Genomic DNA, 26,504 nt, shown 5'->3' with positions numbered 1-26,504 from the left:
GCGGGGGCTGAGGGGCGGCGGGGCGTCCTCCTGGGGCTGTCCCGGCAGGGGCCTCGGGAAGGCAGCCTGCGTCCAGCGGGGACGCCCTGGAGGGACCGGGGTCTGCACCCGCTCCGCCCGCTCCCCGGCGCCCGGGCGCCCGCCGGCACCTTGTGTGTTGGATGAGGGAGCGGCGGCGAGCGCCCCAGGGCCGGGGGAGGCTCTCTGAGGGCGCCCCTGCGGTGCACGGACGACGAAAGGTGCGCGCCTTCACGCCAGGCGTCGGCGGAAACACTAAGGGGCAGTGTTTTCCGAGGGCTCATTGTGTTCCAAATTCGGTACTAAAAATAATTCGGAATTCCCCAATAAATTAATGGTGCTGCTGTCCCCAAATTGCAATTAGGAACGATTACCTGATATTTTTTTAGGTTCAACAGCCTAGACAAAATACAGCAAATTCAACATGATGTCACATTTTTAATGTAGAGACTCTTCCAGCCTGTGATCAGCTTCCAGTGTTTTACAGAATAGCCCTTTAATCTCTGAAGGCAGAGGTCGTGGGTTGGAATTCTGGCTCCATCACTTATTGGCTGTGTGATCTTGGACAAGAGACAATCTCCGTATTGATACTTTCACTTTCTGTAAAATAAAGATAATAGTAGGATATGCTCTTAAGGTTAGGTATGAGGACTAAATGAAAGAATACAGTTTAAAGTGGCCAAAAAGATTTATCATGTAATAAATAATAAATGTTGGCCAGTATTTTTTTTAATAAAGGATTAGAGTATTAGGAGCTTGAATAGTACTTGGACTCAAAGCTGTGACATTGTTGAAATTTAATATTAAGTTTTGTACAAGTCTCATTGGTGTTGTAAACTGTGTCCTAAAATAAGCCAAGTGAAAGTTGCTCAGTCCTGTCCCTGACTCTTTGTGACCACATGGGATAGTCCACGGAATTCTCCAGGTCAGAATACTGGAGTGAGAAGTCTTTCCCTTTTCCAGGGGATCTTCCCAACCCAGGATCAAACCAGGTCTCCTGCATTGCAGGTGGATTCTTTACCAGCTGAGCCACAAGGGAAGCCCCTAAAATAAGCCAAAGTGAACACTGAATCAGAGGTGTATCCATCACATTGCAGGAGGCTTCCTTCCCTGTTGCATTCTTGCTAGAGCTAGTCTCAAAAATGAGAAACTGTTGTACTTGAATAATTGGAAAGGCTAAATTACTAATTCAGAATTGATCAGAAATTAAGCATATGCTGAAATTTTTGTGTTAGGTAGAAAATATAATTTACATGGCCTTGGTTTGTACAACTTGGGGAAAATCTATGGAATGTTAAATTTAAGCTGTTCACGTAAATGAAACCCACATCAATCAGGTAATAGAAGGTAAAGCAATTCTGTTATGAACTTCTTTAATAAGTGAATTCTGACTTAATCATACTACATAAGTAAAAACAGATTTTTATGGCGTTCACTTTTCATTAAAGGTTAAAATGTTCATTATGTTCCATATATGACTTCCCTTGTAGCTCAGTCGGTAAAGAATCTGCCTACAGTGCAGGAGACTTGGGTTCGATCCCTGCATTGGGAAGATCCCCTGGAGAAGACATGGCAACCCACTCCAGTATCCTTGCTTGGGAATTGTCATGGACAGAGAAGCCTGGTGGGCTGCAGTCCATGGGGTCTCCAAGAGTCAGGCACGACTGAGCAATTAACACTTACTTATTATGTTCCATATATAGTTGAAACCTATGGCCATTTCACTGATGTTCGACAAAGATTGAAATTGTATTGGTCAAAGACTGATGCTGATAGATGGCCTCAAGAAAATGTTTAACTTGTGAAGGCTGCCCAGTCTATGATGGGAACCACTATCTACACTAGTGACCACTTTAAAAACATAAATATGGAAAACGTGAACAAAGTGATTGGTAGCTCAGATAGTAAAGACTCTGACTGCAATGCATGAGACCTGGGTTGGATCCCTGGGTTGGGAAGATCCCCTGGAGTAGGAAATGGCAACTCACTCCAGTATTCTTGCCTGGAGAATTCTGTTGACAGAGGAGCCTGGTGGGCTACAATCCATGGGATCACAAGAGTCAGATACGACAGCAGCTAACAGAAGGAAAAAATGTAGGCAGACATTACTTAGCACTTGGCTGAAGCTGAAACTCCAATACTTTGGCCACCTGATGTGAAGAACTCATTGTAAAAGATCCTGATGCTGGGAAAGATTGAGGGCAGGAGGAGAAGGGGAGGCCAGAGGATGAGATGGTTGGATGGCATCACTGACTTGATGGACATGAGTTTGAGCAATCTCCAGGAGTTGGTGATGGACAGGGAGGCCTGGCATGCTGCAGTCCATGGGGTCGCAAAGAGTCAGACATGACTGAGCCATTGAACTGAACTGGTTATAAAACTGTCAAGAGTATATAACTTTTTATATGGAGCTGTTAGATTCTGGTACAGTTGTGGTTCCTGTTTTCTCTGATGTATAACAGTTGGAGTTTGAGAGTTTATTATAAGGTCAAGTAAGGTTAGTCGGAAAAGGCAATGGCACCCCACTCCAGTACTCTTGCCTGGAAAATCCCATGGACGGAGGAGCCTGGTAGGCTGCAGTCCATGAGGTCGCTAGGAGTCGGGTATGACTGGGCGACTTCACTTTCATGCATTGGAGAAGGAAACGGCAACCCACTCCAGTATTCTTGCCTGGAGAATCCCAGCGACGGGGGAGCCTGGTGGGCTGCCGTCTATGGGGTCTCACAAAGTCAGACACGACTGAAGCGACTTAGCAGCAGTAGCAGCAAGGTTAGTAAGAGGGAATTCAGAATGGTATTCAAAACATTTCGTGACATTCTCACCAGGCAGAGATTGGCATAGGGCATATTGTGGTTTTTCTTTTCAATGACTGCGAATGTCCTCTTATGTTAGGAAAGCCTCAAGACCTTGATAAGCCCAGTGTTGTCCCCCTACCTCCATCCCACCTTGGTCCATGAGGGATGCTCTGTATTGCCTGTCCACACACAAATGATCAGTTTAGAAAGTAACTGTTACTCCCTTTTGGACTTAATCTTGATGAAGAAAATCCATGCAAGAGTTAACTGCCTGGTTAAATACTTCATGAGACTAGAAGAGAGATTTCCCAAGTTTATAATTAAACTTTCTTTTCTTCCTTTTCTACCTCCTACTCCACCACACCTAAAGAGGCCCATTAACAGGAGTTTTTCACATTAAGGGGAAGCTGATGTAGTCTTAAGGGGGTGTCCAGGAGAGAAGAGTAGAGATTAGACAGTGGGCTTGGAAATGGACCCATAAGCCACATTAAGGAATGTGAACTTTATATTATCCAGTAGGAGTGAATGATAACTAACGTAATCACCGTAAAAATTCAGATTCTCATCTTTAGAGGTAGTTTTTTTATTGCTTTTTGTGTGCTAGATTTGCATAAATACAGTATGGTTTATGCTGACAGTACCTTTCCTTTGATTTCTATCAAAGAGTTTTGAAAATAGTTTTATCTGCCCGACACAGAAATCTGGTAGGTGACCCTTGGATTTAAAGAATGTTGTTTAATCAGCATGATCCCAGTAATAGATAAGTTACATTTCCTTTGTAAGTCCTCTCAAGATCTTATGTTTGTTTATAACATATGCTTTCATAAGGTCATTGCACTGGCTGTCAAGTTAGCAGTCTCTTGGGTGCAGAGGGTCTATTTCTGACTCACAGACTTTTTGAATGAGCTCATCCACTTTTAGTCTGTGGTTAGGATCTATAATTATTAAATATTTTGCACACTTTCATAGATCCTAAGTTCTGTCTTATTGAATTTTCTCTATATACTTTTCCATGTTTCTGAAGGGATGTGCTGTGCTTAGTCGCTCAGTCGTGTCCGACTCTTTGAGACCCCATGGACTGTAGATCACCAGGCTTCTCTGGGGCTCATGGGGCTTCTCCAGGCAAGAATACCAGAGTGGGTTGCCATTCCCTCCTCCAGGGGATCTTCCCAACCCAGGGATCGAACCCAAGTCTCCCACATTTCAGGCAGATTCTTTACCCACTGAGCCACCACGGAAGCCCTCTGAAGGTATATGCCACCCCAAAACATGCTACTTCAGAAAAAAGTTTACTTTGAGCTGAAGGCAATTAAGAAGCAGCAAAAACAGAACTATTTTTCCTTCCACTATCTGCCTAAAAATAGGACATAAATTTCCTTTTGTGAAGGACTGACTTTGCTCCTGTACCAGGAGAATAACTGCTATCAATGGAGACAGAAATTTGGCCCTGAGATGGTCTACACAGTCTAACTTTACTAAAATAGCCCTTATCTTTTATTATTCTTCCTCATATATTTATTTTGCAATAATTTACCACCCCTAGAAGCTCAAACCCCCTTTCCCTTGTCTTGTCATTTTTCCGCAGTTTATCACTCTCTTTTAAAATGGTGTATAAACTCCACATGTAATTGCTTCTCTTTGCACATAGAAATTAAATATTGTCATCAAGTACGTTTTGTTAACATTTTTTTCTGTTTATCTTTTGTCAGTTTAATTTGCAGATCTCAGGATAGATCATCAGAGAATAGAAAAGAAGCTTTTTTTCCTTTCCCGAACTTCTGTCTCATTTTCATGTTTCATCATGTTTAATGGCTTTTACGCTCTGGTCTGTGCTGTTTCAATATTACCTATAGCACTGACTTATTTTTGTCACTTTAGTTTTCAGATTAGTGGCTGTCACTCCTGACTGCATAACAGAATGATCAGTGAGGCTTTTTAAAGGACCTAGTTTTCTGGGGCCTGTTCCAGAACAGACCCACTGAATCAGACTATCTGGATGAGGTCCATGAAATCTAATATCCAAAATCAGTGTCACAGAAAACCAGAGGCAGACACAAATTAGAGTGAGTGGTAAAGGCGAATCTTATTCAGTGACTGTTGGAATAGTGGAAAAGAAACCTTGGGATAGAACTAGGCTTCATTCTGAATACAGCAAGGGCAAATGGGGGTGGATAGCAAGGGAGCAAGGTGGGTGTCAGTGAGTGAAAAATTACTAAGGGGTATTACCCTAAAGCAACTTGACAGGATTCTTGCTAAAGGCAGGCTAGGGTGATAAGATTGAAAGTGGGATAAGGAAGTTCCAGGGTAGGGGATTTCATAAAGCTGACTCAGCAGGACTCTTGCGGAAACTGGACTGTGGGGTCCAAGGACAAGCCCAGGAGCTGGCGTCTGTGCTGCCCAGTCGTGTCCGACTCTTTGCGAACCTGCGGACTGTAGTCCGCCAGGCTTCTCAGTCCATGGGATTCTCCAGGCAAGAAGACTAGAGGGCTTGCCAGGCCCTCCTCCAGGGGAGTCTTCCTGACCCAGGGATCAGACCTGCATCTCTTAGAACTGCATTGCAGGCGGATTCTTTTCCGCTAAGCCACCAGCTTCGCAAGGGCTAGGCCTCATTGCGAAGAGAGCTCAGAGGAGCCTGACCAAGGAGAGAGGCTTTGTCGACATCAACGACTGCTGCAAAGTACAGCCAGGCGATGCTGACGTGTGCCCCTGTGGTGAGAGCGGCATCCTTTCCCACAGAGGTGTGAGCCTTGATACTCCATTTAGATCTTTTCTTGCAGTGACTTCGTGATCTGTAAATGGACAGCTTTCTCCGGAGCCTTTTCTTCCTTAGCCTTTTAGTGGAGAGTGCCATGGCACCAAAAGGAGAGAAGTTAATTCATGTTCTGAAGCAAATACACGTCAGTAAATATTAAGGGCCTGCTGTGTTTCAGACAGTGCTCTACTTGGTGGGGTTATAGCAGTTACGAAGCAGACATGGGGCCACCCCTCTGATTAGTGAGGGGCACGGTAGTCAAAGAGTAGAGCATAGTGTGTGTGTTCAGTCGCGTCTGATTCTCTGTGACCCCACGGACTATACACTGCCAGGCTCCTCTGTCCGTGGGATTTCCCAGGCAAGAATACTAGAGTGGGTTGCCATTTTCTTCTCTGGGGGATCTTCCCGATGCAGAGATCGAACTCAGGCCTCTTGTGTCTCCTGCGTTGACAGGTGGATTCTTTACTGCTGAGCCACCTGGGAAACCCATAATATAGTATATCAGTAGGTAAACAAGTTAGTTTCACATAGCGATACACTATGCAGGAAATGAAAGAAGGGTATTATAGTGATTTGGGGAATGTTGTATTAAGGACAGGAGGTTTAAACTGAAATTATTACTACAGGCTGTTGCTAGTCACACTCAGCTTGGGATCTAGTAATCCAGGCAGAGAAGTAGTGGCACGTACAAAGGCCCAGAGTCAGTGACGAGCGGAACTTCGCCAAGGGACAGGAAGAAAACCGGTAGGAGAGGAGCACTGTAGGCAGTGGTGTGTGGGGAACCTCCTGATATCTATGGGGGTGATTCTGAGGCTTTTAATCTTGAGCAGCTGGCTCAATTATCATTTTAATAGTAAAATTATTAAGACAAGTAAGACTGAGGCAAATTAAAGGAAGCCTGAAGAATCAAGAGATGCCCATTAGGCGTGAAGCTGTAAATAGGACTTTTGGAGCTGGGACTTTGGGGGGTTGTGTGTGTGTGTGTGTGTCCGTTTTTCCCTTCGTGTGTGTGTCTGTCTGTTTTTTTCCCTCCTTTCCTCTTTTTTCCACTTGGGCCTTTCCAACAGCAGCCTCAGGGTAACCGCGTTCCTTGTGTGCTTGCTCGTTTATCAGAGGCTCCTGGAGTGATCATTCTCAGACATCCAGAGACTGCATGGACTTCTCTTAGCTAGCTGCAGAAGCCATGCATTGTCACGCTCATCAGAGAATCTGCAGCAGTGTTCTACCATGATTACATTATAGAATCCCTCATACTATTTTCTTTCAGGGTTAGTTATCATTTCCCTTTCAAAGTATTGTGGAACAATAGCTTTTCTTTGCAACTATTAATCATTCCTCTTTATATAGTTAAATTATTGCCTTAAAACTATAAACCACTTATTTATGCTGTATTGGTAGCTCAGAGGTCTTCATATCACCTCTTTTGTTACACAGATACCTCACTGAATCATGTGACACTTCATCAAATAAAATACTGAAGTCAGTAGAATTCTGGAGACTTTTGAAAGTCTTCAGAGGTCTCTAGCCCTATCTCTTTTTTCCCCCCAGCCCTATCCTTAAAAGATGTGCGATGTTTCCAACTGTGGTTGTCATTTATTTGCTAGAATGAGTGCTATATCTGTTGGATGGTAAAATGAACATTTTCAATTGCTAAAACTCTAAGGACTTTTAAAAGAGTTTATACCTTGTATATTATTTTTGTATTTTGGAAAGAGCAGTTTTGTGTTTTTTTGTTGTTGTTATTTGAGTTTTTTAATTTATTTCTTTTGGTTCAATTCTATTGGAAAGGGAAATAGGATTGTATCTTCTTTTTTATATGAGGATTTTAATAACGCAAGATATATGATTCTTATCCTTTGTGTTCCACATCCTGGAAGCTTTGAGGAAGGAGCCATGCGCAGGGATTCTGATTACTGACTTGGGGTGGGCTCCATGTGTAGGTGTCTCTGCAGCTCCCGGAGGATTTTTTTAATGATGTCGGATTTGAGCCCTCCCCCCTTGTCTGCTGGATCTGACTCTGGTATTTGCTGATGATAATCTTAGTCTCTGTAACAGGAAAAACAAATGGAAGCCCTGCCTGATGCAGCTGTTTTGGCGACTAGACTTAAAAACACTCTTATCCAGTACCACAACCTTGAAGATGAAAAGTGGCGAGTTGCTAAGAAGACGGTAAATTAATTAACTTATTTGTGTTTGGGGTCTGTCTTCTAATGAGCTGTGGGATGACTTTCAAAATGGTATAGAAAAATATGGACCACACTTTAGATGAATGTGCAGGGTAGATGAATGTGTCAGTAAAGCTGGTGGTTTAACAGCTAACAGAGGAGGGACAGCAGTCCTGCACTACGGTCATCAGCTGTTCAGGTAATGGACACAGGAAGAGACTCACGGCAACAAGACTGTAAAGAGCAGCCTCTCAGGTCAATAAATGAAACATGTCATGGTCAGTTTAAGAAAGGAAAGTGTAGAAATTGATAGTTTGAAATCATTTCAGATATTTTAACAAGCCTGTGAGGGTGGTCCATTAGTATTCTTTTTTTCACCAGTACGACTTCCCCTAACCGTCACACAGTTGAGTGTTGACAGAGCCAACCCTAGAGACCAGGACTCTTCCAGTTAAGTGCTTTAGCTATTCTGATGCTCAGAATTTCTTATGAGATGATCTGGAAAAAAATGTCAGGACTGATTCAGGGTAGTACTGTCATCATAGATGTGAATTGCTTAAACTTAAAAAGATATATGAGCAAATTCAGAAATAAATATTTATGATTCTATTATCTTAGACTAAATTCTTCAGTAATGGTAAATAGATGAGACTGTAATCATGCAAATAATGGCCAGTGAGAGTGCCATCACCGGATCTTGGTGCTTGGGTGTCTTTAAGCTGCTGAAAAACCTTTTCCTAGGGGTCTGTAATTTAAGTAAGATGTGTAGTACTCTAGGATACAGAAAAAATTCAGATATGGATTCTTTGATGGTATGAATGACTTGTATGTATTTCTTTGAATGTTTACTTATGTAGACTTTATGAAATTGTCAGTTTTATATCCAGGTTGCCACCTATGTAATTATCACTATACACTGTTTTTATTTGTATAGAAAGATGTAACAATTTGGAGGAAACCTTCAGAAGAATTTAATGGATATCTGTAAGTAATTCTTGTAGTTTTACATAGCTCTTAAAATACTGCTAAACTTCAAATGTCTATACACATATACTCATGATCACTAAATGATCATTGGCAGTAAAGTTTGGCTTTTGCTTTGAAGATTTTAAACTTTCTGAGAAGAAAATCATGTTATGCATTCAAACCTTTTAAAATGTCTGTATCCTTGGTGAATAGAGTTGGTGGTTTTGGGAATCATAAATGATGGTATAGCTGATAAAATCTTAGTTTCTTACTGTGGTATATAAAATACTTCTAATCTTCCTTCTGCACTTATTCAGTACTGTAGCATATTTTGCTCTAAGAATTTGTATTGAAGAAATCATTGGAAACTAATAATTATTTAAGTTACTTCAACCATTAAAAATTATAAACAACCTGAATAATCAATAGTTAAGGAATGATTAAATTATAAAATGTGCTATTTTACAATCTTTAGAAACCATATTTTCAGATATTATTTAAAAACATAAAAAATGCTAAAGATATAATGAAAAATGAATAAAGCAGAGTACTAAACTGTATGTAGCACAGTCATAAGTTGACTTTAAAAAAAAGTTGACTTAAAAAAAACTATATTTTTCTATTAAAATGTTTTTATTTAACACAAAAGTATGTACCTCTAGATGGCAGTTTTATGTGTGATTTTTGTTTATTTATTTTTTGCATATAGCAGAATAAGAATTATGTCTTTAACCAGTAAAAAAAATATATTGTTTTTTAAAGCCAGTGCAGATAGGTGCCTTGTGTAATTGGAGTGGGATATTCATATTCTGGGGGCTTGGCACTTTTTAAAATGAAACTATTGACCACACTTTATACATACAGAATGTTTTGAAGTGTATTGCCAAAGATAGCATTTCCAGAAAGGTAAGTTGTACAGTATTTATGAGAAGGACAGTTAGGGTTGGATTGAACACTGTAAGCAAGTGTGGAAGTTAACCCTTTAGATCCGTAACTCCCTGCAGGGGCTGAAAAAGTCTAAAAGTGCCTGGGGGCACTGTGCTCAGTGATTAAAAACTCACAGAAGGGCTGATACCTGGGCTGAGCCAGAAAGAACAGACAGGTGTTTCTTAGGGAATGAGGCAGAGAGAACTGCACTTAATCACATTAACATAGATGACTTCCAGGTAGATGGGAAACACTGAGAGAGTTTGTCTGCAGAATTTAGGCTTCCCTGTTGTCTTAGACAGTAAAGAATCTGCCTGCAATGCAGGAGACATGGGTTCGATCCCTGGGTCAGGAAGATCCCCTGGAGAAGAGAATGGCAACCCACTCCTGTATTCTTGACTGGAGAACTCCATGGACAGAGGAGCCTGGTGGGTTACAGTCCAAGGGTCACAAAGAGTCGAACACGACTGAGCGACTGCCTTTTTTTTACAGAGGTTCACGTTGTGTTTATATAGTTGGAACAGAAAGTATAGGAATGAGGAGAGCACGTCTGAAGGACTTCTGAATTCTTAAACCAAGGAGTTCGGTTTTGTATTTATCCTCTGCTCAACCCAACCCTCCCAGGTCCTCAAAGGATTTTGTATTTATTATGGTAACAGTTGTGAGAGACAGAAATGAGCGTAGAAAGTTTAGAGAAGGGCTTGTATCCTGGGAGACCACGGCTGGCTTCTTAAAGTGTCCCTATGATTGTATACAATAGCACCCACTCCAGTACTCTTGATGGAGGAGCCTGGTAGGCTGCAGTCCATGGGGTTGCTAAGAGTTGGATACAACTGAGCGACTTCACTTTCGCTTTTTACTTTCATGCACTGGAGAAGGAAATGGCAGCCCACTCCAGTATTCTTGCCTGGAAAATCCCATGGACGGAGGAGCCTGGTGGGCTGCGGTCCATGGGGTCGCTAAGAGTCGGACACGACTGAGCGACTTCACTTTCACTTTTCTCTTTCATCCATTGGAGAAGGAAATGGCAACCCACTCCAGTGTTCTTGCCTGGAGACTCCCAGGGACAGGGGAGCCTCGTGGGCTGCCGTCTGTGGGCTCGCACAGAGTCGGGCATGACTGAAGTGACTTAGCAGTAGCCTGATTGTATACAAAGTTTTCTGACAATGTGTATTCCTGGGAAGAGATCTGTGGCTTTTTTCAGATTCTTAGAGTTATATGATCAGAAGAGCTAGAAACTGATGCAGTATTGATTTGGACACAGAGTTCCCAAACTAAGGACATAGCAGGGGAGCTGAAAAGGACAAATGGACTTGAAAGAGATTTGATGGTAGCGTAATGATGACAGTGGTGATGATAACTAACATCTGTCGAAACCCACATGTTGTTCTGTGCACTTAATGTTTAGAAAGTCATCTTGGTAAAACACGGTGACTTACTAGTTCTGACTGTTTGAATGGGGTTAAGAGAAAAAGAAGTGTTGAAGTTGAGTCCCAGATTTCTAATTTGGATGCCTGAATTAATTTCTATTACCCACCCCTACCCTCTACCCTTGTCCCAAGTTAGAGAACCTAGGCAAAAGAGCAGATTTAAGATGGAGGATAGTATAAGCTTGAGCTTGAGATATTTACAAACTGATAAAAAGCTTCAGATGCTTAAAAAAGAGAAAAAAGACCTCCAAAATAATGATAGTTAGAGCCAGTCTGTCTCTTTTTCCTTTCTCGCAGGTAACTACTGTCTTGAAGTTGTAGTATTCATGTTTCATACTTGGGCCACATGTGTGTGTGTGTTTCTTCTGGTAATATGTTTTAATTTTTTCTGTTCGATGTTAGGTTTCAGTTTACCCATGTTGTTACATGTTGATCTGTACTTTCAGGTCTGTATTCACAAACCACAGTGTGTTTATCTGTGTTTGCAGATTTGCCTACTGATAAATTTTCAGTTTGTTGTCGGTTCTTCTGTATAGTGTGCTTCTTGGTACACGTCTCCTTTTGCACATGTGTATCGTTTTCTTGGGTATGTACCTGTTGTCAAACTGTTCTGTAAAGCAGTGATAGCACTTTGAGAGATGTCATTTTCTTCCATTCAACACTTGTTATTAATTTCTTAATCTTTGGCAGGATGGTATCTTGGCTAGTAATTATTTGACTATGACTGACATTGGGCATCTTTTCTAGGTTTATTGATCTTTCAGGTCACTCTTGTCCTTTGCCCATCTTTTCCTTGGATTGTCTTTATCTCATTGTTTGAACAATGGTTCCAACAAAGGTCGTCTAGTCAAGGCTATGGTTTTTCCAGTGGTCATGTATAGATGTGAGAGTTGAACTATAAAGAAAGCTGAGCACCGAAGAATTGATGCTTTTGAACTGTGGTGTTGGAGAAGACTCTTGAGAGTCCCTTGGACTGCAAGGAGATCCAACCAGTCCATCCTAAAGGAGATCAGCCCTGGATATTCATTGGAAGGACTGATGCTGAAGCTGAAACTCCAATACTTTGGCCACCTGATGCGAAGAACTGACTCATTGGAAAAGACCCTGATTCCAGGAAAAGATTGAAGGCGGGAGGAGAAGGGGATGACAGAGGATGAGATAGTTGGATGGTATCACTGACTCAATGGACATGAGTTTGAGTAAACTCTGGGAGTTGGTGATGGACAGGCAGGCCTGGTGTGCTGCAATCCATGGGATCGCAAAGAGTCAGACATGACTGAGTGACTGAACTGAACTGAATCATATATCTTCTATAATAAGTATATGCTGTGCTGTGCTGAGTCACTTCAGTCATGTCTAGCTCTTTGCAACCTTATGGACTGTAGCCCATCAGTCTCCTCGGCCCATGGGGTTCTCCTGGCAAGAATACTGGAATGGGTTAGGGGATCAAACCTTCATCTCTAAAGTCTCTTGCACTGGGTGGCAGGCTCTTTACCACTAGCACCACCTGTTATGGGCTTTCCTGGTGGTTCAGACGATAAAGACTCTGTCTGCAATGCAGGAGACCCACGTTTGATCCCTGGGAATATCCCCTGGGAGAAGGAAATGGCAATTCACTCCAGCATTCTTGCCTGGATAATCCCATGAACAGAGGAGCCTGGCAGGCTACAGTCTGTAGGGTCACAAAGAGTTGGACACAGCTGAGCAACTAAGAAGCAGCATCTAAATATGTGTTACACTTATATTCTTCCAGTCTGCAACTAGTTTTTAAAGAAATTACTTATTTTGTCATTTGTGGTATGCAAGTTTTTAATTTTAACCGTCTTGTGTTATTTCTGTTTTGCGTAGTCAAATAATCTTCCTGTATCCTGAGGTTACAAAGATAGTAATTTACATAATTTTCTCAAAGTTTAAAAATTTTACCTTTTATATAGTGGTATTTAGTCTATCTGGAATTGTCTTGACTGATGTGAAGCAAGAATTCAGATTTATTTTCTCTGTTAGGATAACTATGGAATCCATACACCATTCATGAAATAGTGCATCTTTTTCCTACTGAAGCGGCCTGCCACCTTTGAAATATGTTAAGTCCTGCTGTTCTTCATGAGTCAGTCCTGGGTGTTCTATTCCGGGGTGACCTATTTTTCTATCCCTAATAAAAAGTTTTTGAAAGTCAGGCTAAAACATGGATATACTAGTACCATGTTAGAGCGTATCTGAGAAAAGAACAGCATAGAAAGTAATGGAGCATTACAGTGTTCTGCAGACTGTTCTTGGCTCCAGTGTGACATGAAGGTGCTTACTGTGTTCATGATAATGCGGAAGATAGCCTTCAGATCTCCTATTAGATCTTCAGAGTACATTCTGATGAAATAATTGATAGAACCTAATTTATCAGACAAGTTGTAAGGATTTACTCTTTTCAAAAAATCTTCACTAAATTTTACTTTCTTTGAAGTGAACTGTGAACTATGAGAGCATACTGAAATTTTTCATTCCAATAGCATTTGACTTTAATATTTTTTTCCAGCTTCAAAGCCCAAGGTGTGATAGACGATGTTGTCAATAGTGTAATAGACCACATACGCCCAGGTCCCTGTCGCTTGGATTGGGACAGCTTGATGACCTCTTTGGATATTTTGGAGCACTTTGAAGAGGTATTTGTTTTGAAACGTTGCTGCGGATCGTGTGTGTGTCTGTGTGTGTGTGTCGTGTGTGAGACTGTGCACGCGAGTGCTCAAGTGTGTATGCGCTTGCATTCACTACTGTAGTCATTGCGTTGAGACTAAGCAGTCACGGCAGAGATCTCTAATGAGTGTTAGAACTGAGTTTGTTTTTTGCAATAGCTTTATCCATTCTGCTTAAGAAAATTATGTCTCTGATTGTAAAACTCTGAGGCTCTGAAATCTAAAATTCTGAAAATACCACCATCATATTCAGTTTTCTAGGTAATAGTATGTAGGTTTTCCGTTAATATTAAGCCAAAATCAAAGAAAAAAATGCCACCTTTGGTATTAAAGAAGTATGTAATGAAAGTGGCTTTTTCTGTCTTATTAACTCATTTCTTGCCATGTTCGTTTTAATCAAAGTGTTTGTGGATTTTATCTTACCCATCTACAGTCTATACTGCCTGCCTCCACTTATCGTATAGGATATGAGGTGACTGTTTTGAAAGAGAGGTTTGGATTCTGGGTAACTTACCTCTGTACTTTGATTGTATATCGTGCACATGTCCATATATAACAGTGAGATACAGAATAGATTTCTAAATCTGTCAGAATCACTGTAAGAAATGTTGGCGATCATTATAACACAGTTTAAGTGAGTGTTAATGTTTTACTGCAGGTTCACTTACGTGAGTCTGTGTCTGTGTTGCTTGTATTACTAACAGCTGTTTGCTGTTCTTTTCCAGAATTGCTGTGTGATGCGTTATACAACTGCGGGTCAGCTTTGGAATATCATCTCTCCAAGAGAGTTTGTTGACTTCTCCTACACTGTGGGCTATAAAGAAGGGCTTCTATCTTGTGGTAAATGTCTCAAAGCCTCTTACTTTCTCTCATTTTGTTGTAAATTTTGAGTTTTCTAGGCTGGGTATTTCTTTCTACACAAGATATATTTTCAACCTTCATGGTTGTTTTATAGTCAATAAGCTTGGTTTGCAAATGCCAAACCTTAGGGATGAAAGTAACAATATCAGGAAGGGTTTTGCAGTCTTTCTGATGAGTTTTTGTTCCCCATTACATAGTACCCTTCATGCCACAGCTAACAAATATGGGTCACGTGACTGCCTCCAAGAAAGGGGTCTTGTCAGTGGGTTTCCTTCTAAGTCACTCTCAAGAAATAGCTTCTTGGTCATATACTCTAAAAAAAAATACGCTCGGCATGTGCTAGAATATTTTTCCTTCCTTGATCTGTGTATTAATTTTCTTTTCAAAATTGAAAATATTGTTACTCATGCTTTTGAAAATATATCTGTAGGTAAATTAGTGTTTTTGTATGTACAGTGTGTTTTGAGTTGGCAGTTTCAGGTACACCTACACCTGTTTACTGTCAGTCATCAGAGCCAGGTTGGATATGGCAGGGCCTGTGGGAGCAAGGGTCACACTGCAGGTGTGATTCTCGGTGCCTGGGGCCCACTGCGATGGGAAGGTTCCTGTTTTCCAGGGAGTTACCAAGATGACATGCCGTTTATTCTGAAGGGATTAGAACTTTCCCTATTATACATCTACCAGGCTCTGTCAGAATTCCACTTGGTAATTATCTTTTTCATTCTTCCACGGTCACTCTTGGGGCTTAGTTTTCATCTACATGGATAAGAATGTTTAAATAAGCAATCTGATAATACTTTTAATGAATTTTAGATTAATGTCAGTCATTGCTGTTAATAATCTTATTTTAAATTGCCTTGTAGGGATAAGTCTTGACTGGAGTGAAAAGAGATCAGAATTTGTTCGTGGGTATAACCATCCCTGTGGTTGGTTTTGTGTTCCTCTTAAAGATAGTCCAAGCCGGAGTCTTTTGACAGGCTATATTCAGACGGATCTTCGTGGAATGATTCCCCAGTCTGCAGTAGATACAGCTATGGCAAGCACTTTAATTAACTTCTATGGTGATTTACAAAAAGCCTTACAAAAGGCATAATTTGCTTAAACTCACAGCAGTAGCGCATTCTCCGGTTCAGCTCCATCTCCTAGCTGTGTGGCTCATAGAAAATCACCCTTCCCTCTCTTCTGCGTAGCCTGTAGAAAATTTTGAGATGCTTTTGGTTTATTTTATTCAGAAAGTAAATAGCTAGCTAGAGTGAGCATCTCAGTTTTCCTAAACAGTTATTTGCACGTTGTTTGGAATGGTAGTGTGTCTAGGAATGGAGAGGATGACAGAAATTCACCAAGAAGTAGATATAGGTCTTTGACATAAACTCTCAAGAAACTGAATCGTGCCTCAGTAGGAATATTTTGGCTGCTTAGAAATTAAGAGAAAGCCAAGCTTCTTGCTGGTAGGTTAAAATCACCTGTTTTAGAGCTTTATAAACATTCTGTAAAAGTTTTAACTTTGGAGGAAGTTATATATTAATGTTTTACTATATGTATGCTCTGTGAGTTTAACAATATCTTGGACTAAAGAAATACTACTTTTCTCTATACTTCCTAAAGATGAACTGCACTATTGACTTGAACTACTTTAAATATTGAAAATATCAGAAATAAGAATAGGTATCCTAATACAATGCAATTCAGTTTTGATACCTAGATAACAGTATTTTGTAGATACCTTTAAAAATATATTTGTATCCTTATGTGCTTTTATTTTGGGAGTCTTAAAAGCCTTTATGCATGAATAAGACAGTGCAAAAAACTGCCAGATATGTGCTGGGATACCACGTTGACTGAGCAATATTCTGGGTTGTGTGAAATGGGTAGTGGTATCCAGTACTAACCAGTAGAGAATCATCTTTTTAGAAAGTTAGATTTGATGAATGTTTTGTACCTGTTTGAGTTTTAAATGTGTCACTCAAATCATAAATTACTCACTGTGTATCATACACATTCACGATTGTGATGTAATTTCAGTCTGGAACTATAACAAATGCATTCATAGCTTTATACAAATGCCTGGATGAGTCATTTTATAGCTAGAATGGACTTGATTCTGTGGCTACATTAGATGAACATTCCTGAATGATTTTAATATCCCACATGCTCTTTGGCATTTGCACTGTCTACCTAGTTCACGTATAAGTTGAGAATTTGAGGGAGCTCAGTGTGCCTGTACAAATTTTTATGTTCATATTTGTGCATACGCACACGTCTTGAAACCCATTCAGCGTTCAATGCGAGTTATTTATGTGTTGTTGCTGTTCCCACTGTTTCGTTCTCTCTTCTTTCTCTTGGGCTACTGTGGGATCAAGTCGGCTCTGGAAATAATATTTACTGGATAGACCTCAAGGTGGGCTTCCCTGATGGCTCAGACAGTGAAGAATCTGCCTGAAATGCAAAAGACCTGGGTTCAGTCCCTGGGTCAGGAAGATCCCCTGGAGAAGGGAATGGCAACCCACTCCAGTACTCTTGCCTGGAGAATCCCATGGACAGAGGAGTCTGGTGGGCTACAGTCCATAGGGTCGCAAAGAGTTGGATATGACTGAACAACACTTTCACTTTAGACCAGGAAAAGCACAAAACCAAAATGGTTCAATTGCATGAAGGTGTGATTTGTATTTTACTTTCCTGTGTTTTCCTGAGTGTTACTCATAGTTCTTCGGACCCATTTGAAAATAGAAAAAGTAGAGCTGATTTATTTTTATTTTTTTGCTATTGGAGATAATGTTCAAAACAAAAGGTGGCACTACCATTGTATCCATAGTGAATAATCTCACAAATTTTAGATTAAAAATAATTTATTTCAAGGTCTGATAGAAGCAATGCAAAAAATGATCTTATATTCTTAACTTGAAATTTATTAATCACCGATGTTTTTCCAGATTGACTACCCAAATTTTTGAGTTGTTGAATTCCTCTGCTACTTCTTTTTCTTGCAATAAGGAAAGAGAACTGAGCAGTTTAACTTTCAGCTTCTCCTAGAAATTGTTAACTGTTAATTTTTACTTACCCTATTGTCTTTTATTTGGTTTTAATAGTGTAGAGTAGGAGGTTCCTTATACTCCAGTGTTCTGTCTAGCATGGCAAAATACCAGCAGGTGTCCAATTATAGGGTGCCCAGATTGGGTAAGATTGCAACAAGATGTATATTGCTGCAAGGGCTGTTATTGCCTAAGCTGGGAACTGCTAAAGGCAAATAAACTGTCCACTCTCAGCTACTCTCTGTTCTCTCGGTTTTCATAACTTAAACCTCCAACTAGTGATTCCATAATCTACTCTTGAATGAGGATCCTTGCAGGTAACAGGACCCTCATGGAAAAATTTATTCACAGTGTTGAGCCATCTGATGGACTGAAGGATCATATTTGAATTACCTGCAGTTTACATACAGCTTCTGGATGGCACTTCTAGACGTTAGCTATTACCACAGTCCAGTTTTAGAACATTTCTATCATTCAAAAGATCTCTTTTACCTGTTGGTTGAATCATACATAAACAAAGTTTAGCACAGTTGTTAGTATATAGATGATGATGAAAAAGAGCAGGTTTTGTTTGTCTTCGAGAGTAGAGGTGTATTTGATTCTAAGCTCAAGAGCCTTGTGATAATAGGTTACATATGTTATGTCAAATACCATAATGATATGAAATTTAACAGTATAGGTTGGGATTAATATTAACACGTATAATGGAATCTGCTGTTTCTGTAGCAGTGCGGTAGAATAGAAAAATAATGTGAGCCATAATTGTAGATGTCATTTAAATTTTTCTAGCGGCCACATTAAAAAATTAAAAGAATCAGTGGAAGTTAATTTTAATAGTATAGTTCATTTCACTTCAGTGTATCTAAAATATTATCATTTCAACATGTAATCATAAAAATCTTTTAAGATAGCTAATCTTTTAAACAGCTTTTGTACTAATTTTTTGATTTCTGGTGTATATTTTACTAATTTGGGCTAGCCACTTTTCAAGTTAATTTTAATAACTTAGTAATACACAGTTCTGTATTACTGCTACTGCTAAGTCGCTTCAGTCGTGTCCAACTCTGTGCAACCCCATAGATGGCAGCCCACCAGGCTCCCCCATCCCTGGGATTCTCCAGGCAAGAACACTGGAGTGGGTTGCCATTTCCTTCTCCAGTACATGAAAGTGAAAAGTGAAAGTGAAGTCGCTCAGTTGTGTCCGACTTTTAGCGACCCCATGGACTGCAGCCCACCAGGCTCCTCCGTCCCTGGGATTTTCTGGGCAAGAGCACTGGAGTGGGGTGTAATCTACATATTAGTTTGTCTTTCTATATGATGTAGTAGAGAATTTCCTCGAATCACTCTCTTAAGTACAAAATCTTTTCTGGTCTCTGAAGCCTTCAGTGCTTGCTTTTAGTTTGCACTAAGAAGTGTGAACTTCTTAACATTAGAAATAAATCAGTCAGAAATAAATACCACTTGTCAATAAAATAAAAATGATAGCCCAAAATGTTTCCCTTTAAAGATAATGAACTTTTCATAGGACTGTGATGAAAGAATATAATCTGCCTTATAGTAATATGATTATTTTCTCTAGCTTATAGCTAGTTTGTATTAGAAACACGTGTATGTAGGAGATATTTGGCATAGTACTGTTTTCAGTACATACCTATTTTTTTAAGGAAGTTAGTTTCATACAAGAAGATAATTTTTTGCATGAACCTTTGATTATCTTTTGCATGTTAATCTTTGATTAATCCTTGAAGTTTACAGAATACTCAGCAATAATAATTATGAGAATTTAGTGTTCTGCAGTTATGTGTAATATAAACTGCTAGCTGTTAAAGACAGATTGTTCATTTTAAAATTCTCTTCATTTTGCTGTTCACTGAGATTGGATGTATTTGAAACTGTTGATTTCTATATGTAAAAATATTTCCCAATAAAAAAATGCCTTTCTTTTCTCTCCTCCTGTCTTTTTCCTTCCTAACTGAAGGACATTTTAGCAACACTCAGGTTGAATTAAATTAACATCTCAAGCTAAAAACTCTGTAATTGATGTCGCCTCTGGAGAAGATAGGGAACATTGTGCAATGCAAAGCCCTGATGTCTGTTGAGCTTTTACGTGTAACTCCCTTTGATGTAGATAGAAGCTTTACCTGTTTACTTTTAAGAACACACTAGCATCATTTGAATCAGTTGTTAAAATCCAGTTTATACTTTGGATATCACAACCCTATGCATAAATTAACAGAACCCAGGGAAGCTAGGAGATTTGACTTAGACCCTGTGTTATATAATTACTTGTCCAGTCTGTCTCCCATACTTTTCTTCTTCAACTTTCAGAAGGAGGGGATGGTAGGATCTGAGCTTAGAAGAAACGTTAGGTTAATCCCAGAGCACAGGGAATTGAGATAACACATTGTTGTTTCCAGAGGTTTTACATGTGTGGTCAGATAAAAATCCATTCCTTGGAGTTCAATAAAAGCTATCTGGCGTAAACAGATTTTATTTTTAAGAAGTTTGTATTTCTTTTATGAGCCAATATGTAAAACTGGAACATTTGTTAAACTAATAAGAGCATGTATTAATATAATTAAATGTAATTTATTACATTTCTATGAAATATATCAGTAAAATTTCTGCACACTTTTATGTTGATTGTTGATACTTAGTTCCTTTAACCTTATTTTAATTTAAAGTATGTAATTTAGCTTCTTGAATTCCTACAAAAGAAAATTACTGGCAGGAAAATTAAGATTAGCAATGCACATGCTAGCCTGCCAGTGTCAAATAAGTCACAGCGCTGCTGGGTTTGATTTGCTGTTATGTAGCAAGGATGATGATCTATTCTGCTGTTGCTACAGTAACATAGGTAAGGCTTATTGTACACATGTTTAAGTAATTGTATTAACTTGGTTAGCAGTTGTGATGATCTCATTTGGAGTTGAAAAAAGCTGGAAGTGACTACAAAGGAACTATTGATCTATATTGTAAGAAAGTAGTTACAAATGCTGTGAGAAATATGCAATAGAAAATATGACTATTAAGTGGTTTAAACAAAGAGTCAGGAATTCCCTGGCAGTCTAGCACTGGTTAGACTGTACTGTCCTTTCTGAGGGTGCAGGTTTAATCCATGGTTGAGGAACTGAAAGTCACTCAGTTGTGTTGACTCTGTGACCCCATGAACTGTACAGTCCATGGAATTCTCCAGGCCAGAATACTGGAGTGAGTAGCCTATCCCTTCTCCAGGGAATCTTCCCAACCCAGGGATTGAACCCAGGTCTCCCACATTGCAGGTGGATTCTTTACCAGCTGAGCCATAAGGGAAGCCCAAGAATACTGGAGTGGGTAGCCTATCCCTTCTCCAGCAGATCTTCCTGACCCAGGAATCAAATTGTCTCTTACATTGCAGGTGGATTTTTTACCAACTAAGCCATCAGGGAGACCCAAGATCCAGTAAGACACAAGGCATGGCAAAAAACAAACAACCAGGGAGTTGTTTTCCGCATTTAATAAAGTTTGGATATGGGTAACGATTAGTGTTTACCATCAGCTCAAGGATGTCAGGGTGTGTTTCTGCAGTTTGCCTCTTTCCTTCAGATACGATAAAGTGACCAACTAGCCCTGGACAGTCCATGTGCATCAGGAAAGGAAGGAACGGGGAAGGCAGGGCACTAGTCATCGGCTCTTGTCAGGAAAGCAGATGCTTTTCCAGAGCCTCCAGTAGCTTTTCTTTGTAGTGGTTGGGTCACCTGACTACCACTAGCTGGGAAGGCGAGGACTTCCAGCCTCTTGGAGGGAGTGTTGGTGATGACTCTGGCCAGTCATAGCATCTCCATGGGCCACCTCTGGAAGTTGTATCAAGTTCCTTTGAACGTCAATGGGAAAGTGATAGACACACAAAGCAGAAATGAAAATTCCCAAGTAGGCATTCACTCTGTCATGGAACATTCACTGGACACCTTCTATATGGCAGATGCTACACAGCATCCTTACCTCAGGTAATGAGGTGATGGAGCTTCCTCAGTAAGTTGTTATTAATGGTTTATGTCACATGGCATCCAGTGTGAATGACCTTTGTTTATATTACATCATTTCCACTTCTTGGAGCAAAGGGTCCACTATGGATGACGACTTCCGCACCAGGAGACGGAAAATTGCTGGAAAACGTGAACTGCAGACCTGTCCTTGGAGACGGAGGGTGGTCCATGTCACTAGTGTTACCCAGCTGTACAGGCAATTAGTGGGGTGTAGTAGTCTGCCGGAAGAAAATACTGAAGACCACATGGGGTTTTACTCGTTATTTGGATGGTATTTTCTTTACCAGGAGCTTTACCTTCCTACTTAGGTTTTGCTTTAGTGACATACCTTAAGTACAAGCAGCTGATTTTTTATTAAAGGAAGTAGTCCTGAGATTGTGAAAAACAGGTTGAAATACAAAGATGTTTCATATTGTAAAAATGGACTTGCGGTTTTTTTCTCTAGCATTTCCCTAATTAAGAAGTCATTGTTTAGGTGAGGATTTTGGACCTAGTAGTTGGTAGCAAGCTACAATTCTGATAAGGAACCTCACTGAAATATAACGCCTTCCCCTCAGATATTTTACACAAATGTTTGCTAACTGATTGGATGGCCAAACTCAAGAAAAACTTTAAGATCTTTTTACAACTCTTGTTGCTAATAATCAGTGTCTTAAGAGTGAAAATAAAGGATTTTCCCTTTCATTCTCAGGTACTATAGGTTTGAAAGAATTATCATGAAGAGACCACTGCGTCTCATTTGGCCTGACAATTCGACATTAGGATTTTTTCCTTAGGATAGATTTCCCCAAACTCAGAAAAGCTTTCTGTAGTGTTACTGAGAAAAAAAATAATCGAGACTGGATTATTATGCAACTATCATAAATGTCTGCGAAGATTATGCAAAAAATGCTTTCTATAGTAATAGTTGTTTTGCCACTAAGTTGTGTCTAACCCTTTTGCGATCCCATAGCCCACCAGGCTCCTCTGTCCATGGGATTTCCCAGCAAAAATACTGGAGTGGGTAGCCTTTCCCTTCTCCAGGGGATCTTCCCAAGCCAGGGATGGAACCCAGGTCTCCTGCTTGGCAGGCGGATTGTTTACCACTAAGCCACCTGGGAAGCCTGTGCCATAGTGATATAGGTTGATACAAAACAGTTGCAACATGATAAAGGCTGTAAGGACTAATGTAGATAAAAAAAGACAATGCTTGTCTTTGAAAGAATTCTTGTGGTAATTTAGTACTTTTCTGTATTTTCCGTTTTGTATAATGGAAATCAATTTTTATATGAATTTCTGCCTTGACTTTGGTGAACTGACTTCTCAGTTGTGGGAGCACTGGTTGGATGGGCAGCCCAGACTCAGCCACTAACTGTGACCGTGGACAAGTCATTACCTCTGCCTGTTACTTCTTGTTAGTAAAATGAGCCGGTTGGGTTAAATGAGCACAGAGATCCTCTTTTAACTTTGATTTTATGGCATCACTATATAACATTAAAAATGCTGTGAAACCCAGGGTATAATTTTATCTGAGAAAATGGGAAAACGCTCACGGAATGCAACTCCACATTTCAGATGCAAGGAAATGTCCACTGTGCCGCTCTCAAATTGTGCTGGCGTTTCAAACCACAGGATGCAGTGTGTTGGTGGGCTCTTCCATGATTTATTATCACACTACATGCAAACTGCTTGACACGCTTCCCAGCGGTAGGTACATGCTGCTTTTAGCATGCTCTGACACACCCAAGAACTCACGAAGCAACGCGGGCCTCGCTAAGCTCATTGCCACAGTCTCCCAACATCCGTTACGTTCCCGGGAAACACCAGGAAGTGAGCATTTGAACCGCGGCACCGCGTCGGCCAGCCTGAGTCCGGGAGGCGGCCGGCCGCGCCCTCCGCGCCGCCGGGCTGGGCGCCTGGGCTCCGGTGTCTGCCGGGCCGGACGCCCCGCCGTCTCAGCCACTGAAGAAGGCAGCTGGGTCAAAAGCAAACGCGCGGGACTCCGATGAACTCTCTACAGACATTCTTTCTATTTACACTTATGGCCAGGGCAAACTTACACATTTACCTAAAAAATACCATAGCGGATCTTTGTATTAAGGATCGATAGCACCGTTTTGACAGGTTTTAAGGATGAAATGTTGGCAGCTCACCTTCCGGCACTTTCAATCAGAAATTGGGAAGGCAGCTGTAGTCTCGGCCGGCCGTGAAAACCCGAATCTTGACGCTTGTTCTTTGTCCTTCAACGGGCCTGTTTTGGCTAATGGCTTGCGGCCTAAACTCCTGCAGATGTAGGTTCCTGGCTGCAGTGGTGTTCCATCCTTTCACCTAAGCCTCCACACTGCTGTGAGCTGCTTAGATCCCTAGTCCAGAATACTTTCAACAGCAACGCGACACAGATCCGCCCTCTACAAAAACCCAGAGAAGGCGTATAGGTAACGCCCCCTAAGTCTGAAAACCCTCGGAAGACGCATTCCTTTCTCAAATGCCTGCTCACTTGCGCTGCGTCCCCACGGCGTCTCTGTCTTGGCCTCCCTTCCATCACTCAGATGACGCTTCCTTCCTTTCATTTGCCCTGAGAAACAATAAGGCATCTACCAATCACAGACGTTATCTGAAACAAGCAAAGTGGCAAGCTGCCTAAAAGTATATATACTGTTACCTATTTCTTTAAAAAGTTTCCTGAAGGTGGATGTAAAATACCGCCTGCAGTGAGTAAAACGGAAATCACAGGTGGTGTATCAAGGGGTGAAACAGAGACAGAGACGAGAGGGCTTCAAGGGCCAGCTTGGCGTTTGGGGAAGGCAGCTCTGAAGAGTTTAGCACAGGTTATCTTTCGAAGTCTAAACTTGCAGGTATAATTCTATCTCAGATCTCACAGGACGCCCTTTCAGGTCAGATTTTTTTGTTTTTAGGTCAGATAATTTAAAGGTTAAAATCGCTACAAAAGCAGTAACTTTGACGTAGGCCTCTGTTGGCAAAGCTTTAGCAAGTGGTTAGGTGACGTTGTAGCGTCAACGGGGAGTTATTCAGATACTGGAGTTCTGCCAAATTTACTCAAGTAACCACTGTCATCGGAGAAGGCAATGGCACCCGGCTCCAGTACTCTTGCCTGGAAAATCCCATGGACGGAGGAGCCTGGTGGGCTGCCGTCTATGGGGTTGCACAGAGTCGGACACGACTGAAGTGACTTAGCAGCAGCAACCACTATTATCCTTTCCGCTGCCTTGTCAGCGGAGACCTCGTCAATGCAGTTTGTGCTTTTAGTGAGTGAGGCTTTGTTTCAACTGGTGGCTTGCAAAAATGTCTGTATGTGTTGGGTGATTTTTCTTCTGCTTGGGGTGCACCAAGTCAGCCAGGTTTGTGGATCACAGAGGGCCAGATGCTGAGGGGCGCTGTACAGGTGTCTACCCAGAGTGAGAAAGGGGAGAGGAAGCCTGTCTGGTTCAGCGTTGCCCACGATCAAGACTCACGCGGACTGAGTGACACCTCCCTGCAGATCCAGCCCTTCATGCCCAGCACTGTTCACATTCCTCCACTTGGTGCATTTCTCAGCCCAATATCCCTCCTCGTCCCTGCCCACAAGCTTCCCCTCATCCATCATGCTTAGCTGATGTTCCCAGGAAGCTTTCCTTGGTCATTCTAAGCAAAGGGAGTTTTCACTGCCTGCCTCGATGGAGCACAGGCTATAGATACAGTTGTGTTTTCAACTGCAAAGCTCACTCCTAGAGGGGAGCATGGGTTTAATTCAACTCTGACTCTTTCATGGTACGTAATTGCTTTTCAGTGAAAGTTTATTGAGGAAACGGGTTCCAGGCATAGTCTGCTCCTAGAAAGCTTCAGAGCCACTAAATCATTTCATTCAAGTGTGTTTGCGATGGAGGCCTAATACTCCCCAAAACACACTGTTTAACATTATTCTGGGAGGAAAATTACCTATTGGCTTTGGTTTGTTCATTTCTAAGGGAAGCTGGTGTCCCAGATATTGAGAGATTTTAAAATGATAAGCTTAATTCACTAACTGCCTTCAAACTCTGGGCAGTGGAGGAGAGTGGGTGGTGGGAGTGTGGAGTCCGGTCTCCCATTACCTTCCCCTCGTCCACTCCGGGCAAGGCTCCCTCCCGCTCACAGCAGCCGCGTCTCTTTTTTTCCTGAGTTCTACAGTGTATCCCAGTGGCTACAGCGTATTGATGGCTGCAACAGTTTAAACAAAATGTTATTTAATTAGAGTCATGATATAGTTTTAGGTATTCCTAATAAGAAGTTGATAATAGATCTTCTCCTCAATATCTCGTCTGTAACCTTTCGGCTAGAGATATTCAAACACAAAGGTCACATGTACCTACATCCTCAGTATCTGGGCCCCCTGCTTCCCTTAATGCAGGTGAAATGAACAGTTTCTCTGTGACAGAAATAGAGTAAGAAAAGGGGTCCTCTTGTATTTCTAAATAAGAAAAGGAAGGGAAAGCATTTGCTCAAAGCCTTCTCTTTTCAAAGAAATGAAATATATGATATTCAGAAAAACACAGGGATTGTAAAGTAAAAAGTTAGCTGTTTGCCTGCTTCCTGAGCTATAGATGAGTGAGTCAATACTGCATTATAACCAAGTCAATTTATACTCTAAACTTTTTTCAGGAATGATGCCCTTTTGAATCTTAGTTCCGTAGGTAAAGTTTACTAAGCCATACTTCCAGCAAAATTACTGCTGTGAATAATTATTCACAGAATAATTGTTCTCCACAGAAACAAACCTGTCCTAACTTCCTAAGAAGCAAATGAGACAAAGAACCCTATGCTAAGGAGGAGAATAATTCTGGAGTACGGGAATCTGTGTTCCTAGCTGCTACCAAAAGGGTAGAGTGCCATGAAA

At 41.0% G+C, this 26,504-nt stretch overlaps 1 protein-coding gene across 17 annotated transcripts in view; it reads left to right on the top strand.

Moving 5' to 3' along the window:
- STARD4 (StAR related lipid transfer domain containing 4) overlaps nt 1-26,504 on the top strand; it is a 31,273-nt gene that overhangs the window by 556 nt on the left and 4,213 nt on the right. For 4 of the 17 annotated variants that reach the window (XM_069592688.1, XM_069592683.1, XM_069592689.1 and 1 more), the window contains exons 2-6: nt 7,621-7,734; nt 8,665-8,714; nt 13,584-13,710; nt 14,466-14,580; nt 15,218-15,306. In XM_069592688.1, the coding sequence (XP_069448789.1) occupies nt 7,630-7,734; nt 8,665-8,714; nt 13,584-13,710; nt 14,466-14,580; nt 15,218-15,306 (486 nt within the window). In that variant the 5' untranslated portion in view covers nt 7,621-7,629. Of the gene's footprint in view, nt 1-7,620; nt 7,735-8,664; nt 8,715-13,583; nt 13,711-14,465; nt 14,581-15,217; nt 15,388-15,464; nt 19,581-21,027; nt 22,077-26,504 lie in introns of those variants that run through there. The other 13 variants (XR_011257413.1, XR_011257412.1, XM_069592686.1 and 10 more) reach the window with 8 other exon arrangements.

The sequence above is a fragment of the Ovis canadensis genome, chromosome 5 (genome assembly GCF_042477335.2).
Source record: "Ovis canadensis isolate MfBH-ARS-UI-01 breed Bighorn chromosome 5, ARS-UI_OviCan_v2, whole genome shotgun sequence".
In the NCBI taxonomy this organism is placed as follows: Eukaryota; Metazoa; Chordata; class Mammalia; order Artiodactyla; family Bovidae; genus Ovis; species Ovis canadensis.
Note: the sequence above shows the minus strand (reverse complement) of the source record. Positions and strands in the feature narration are given on the sequence as shown.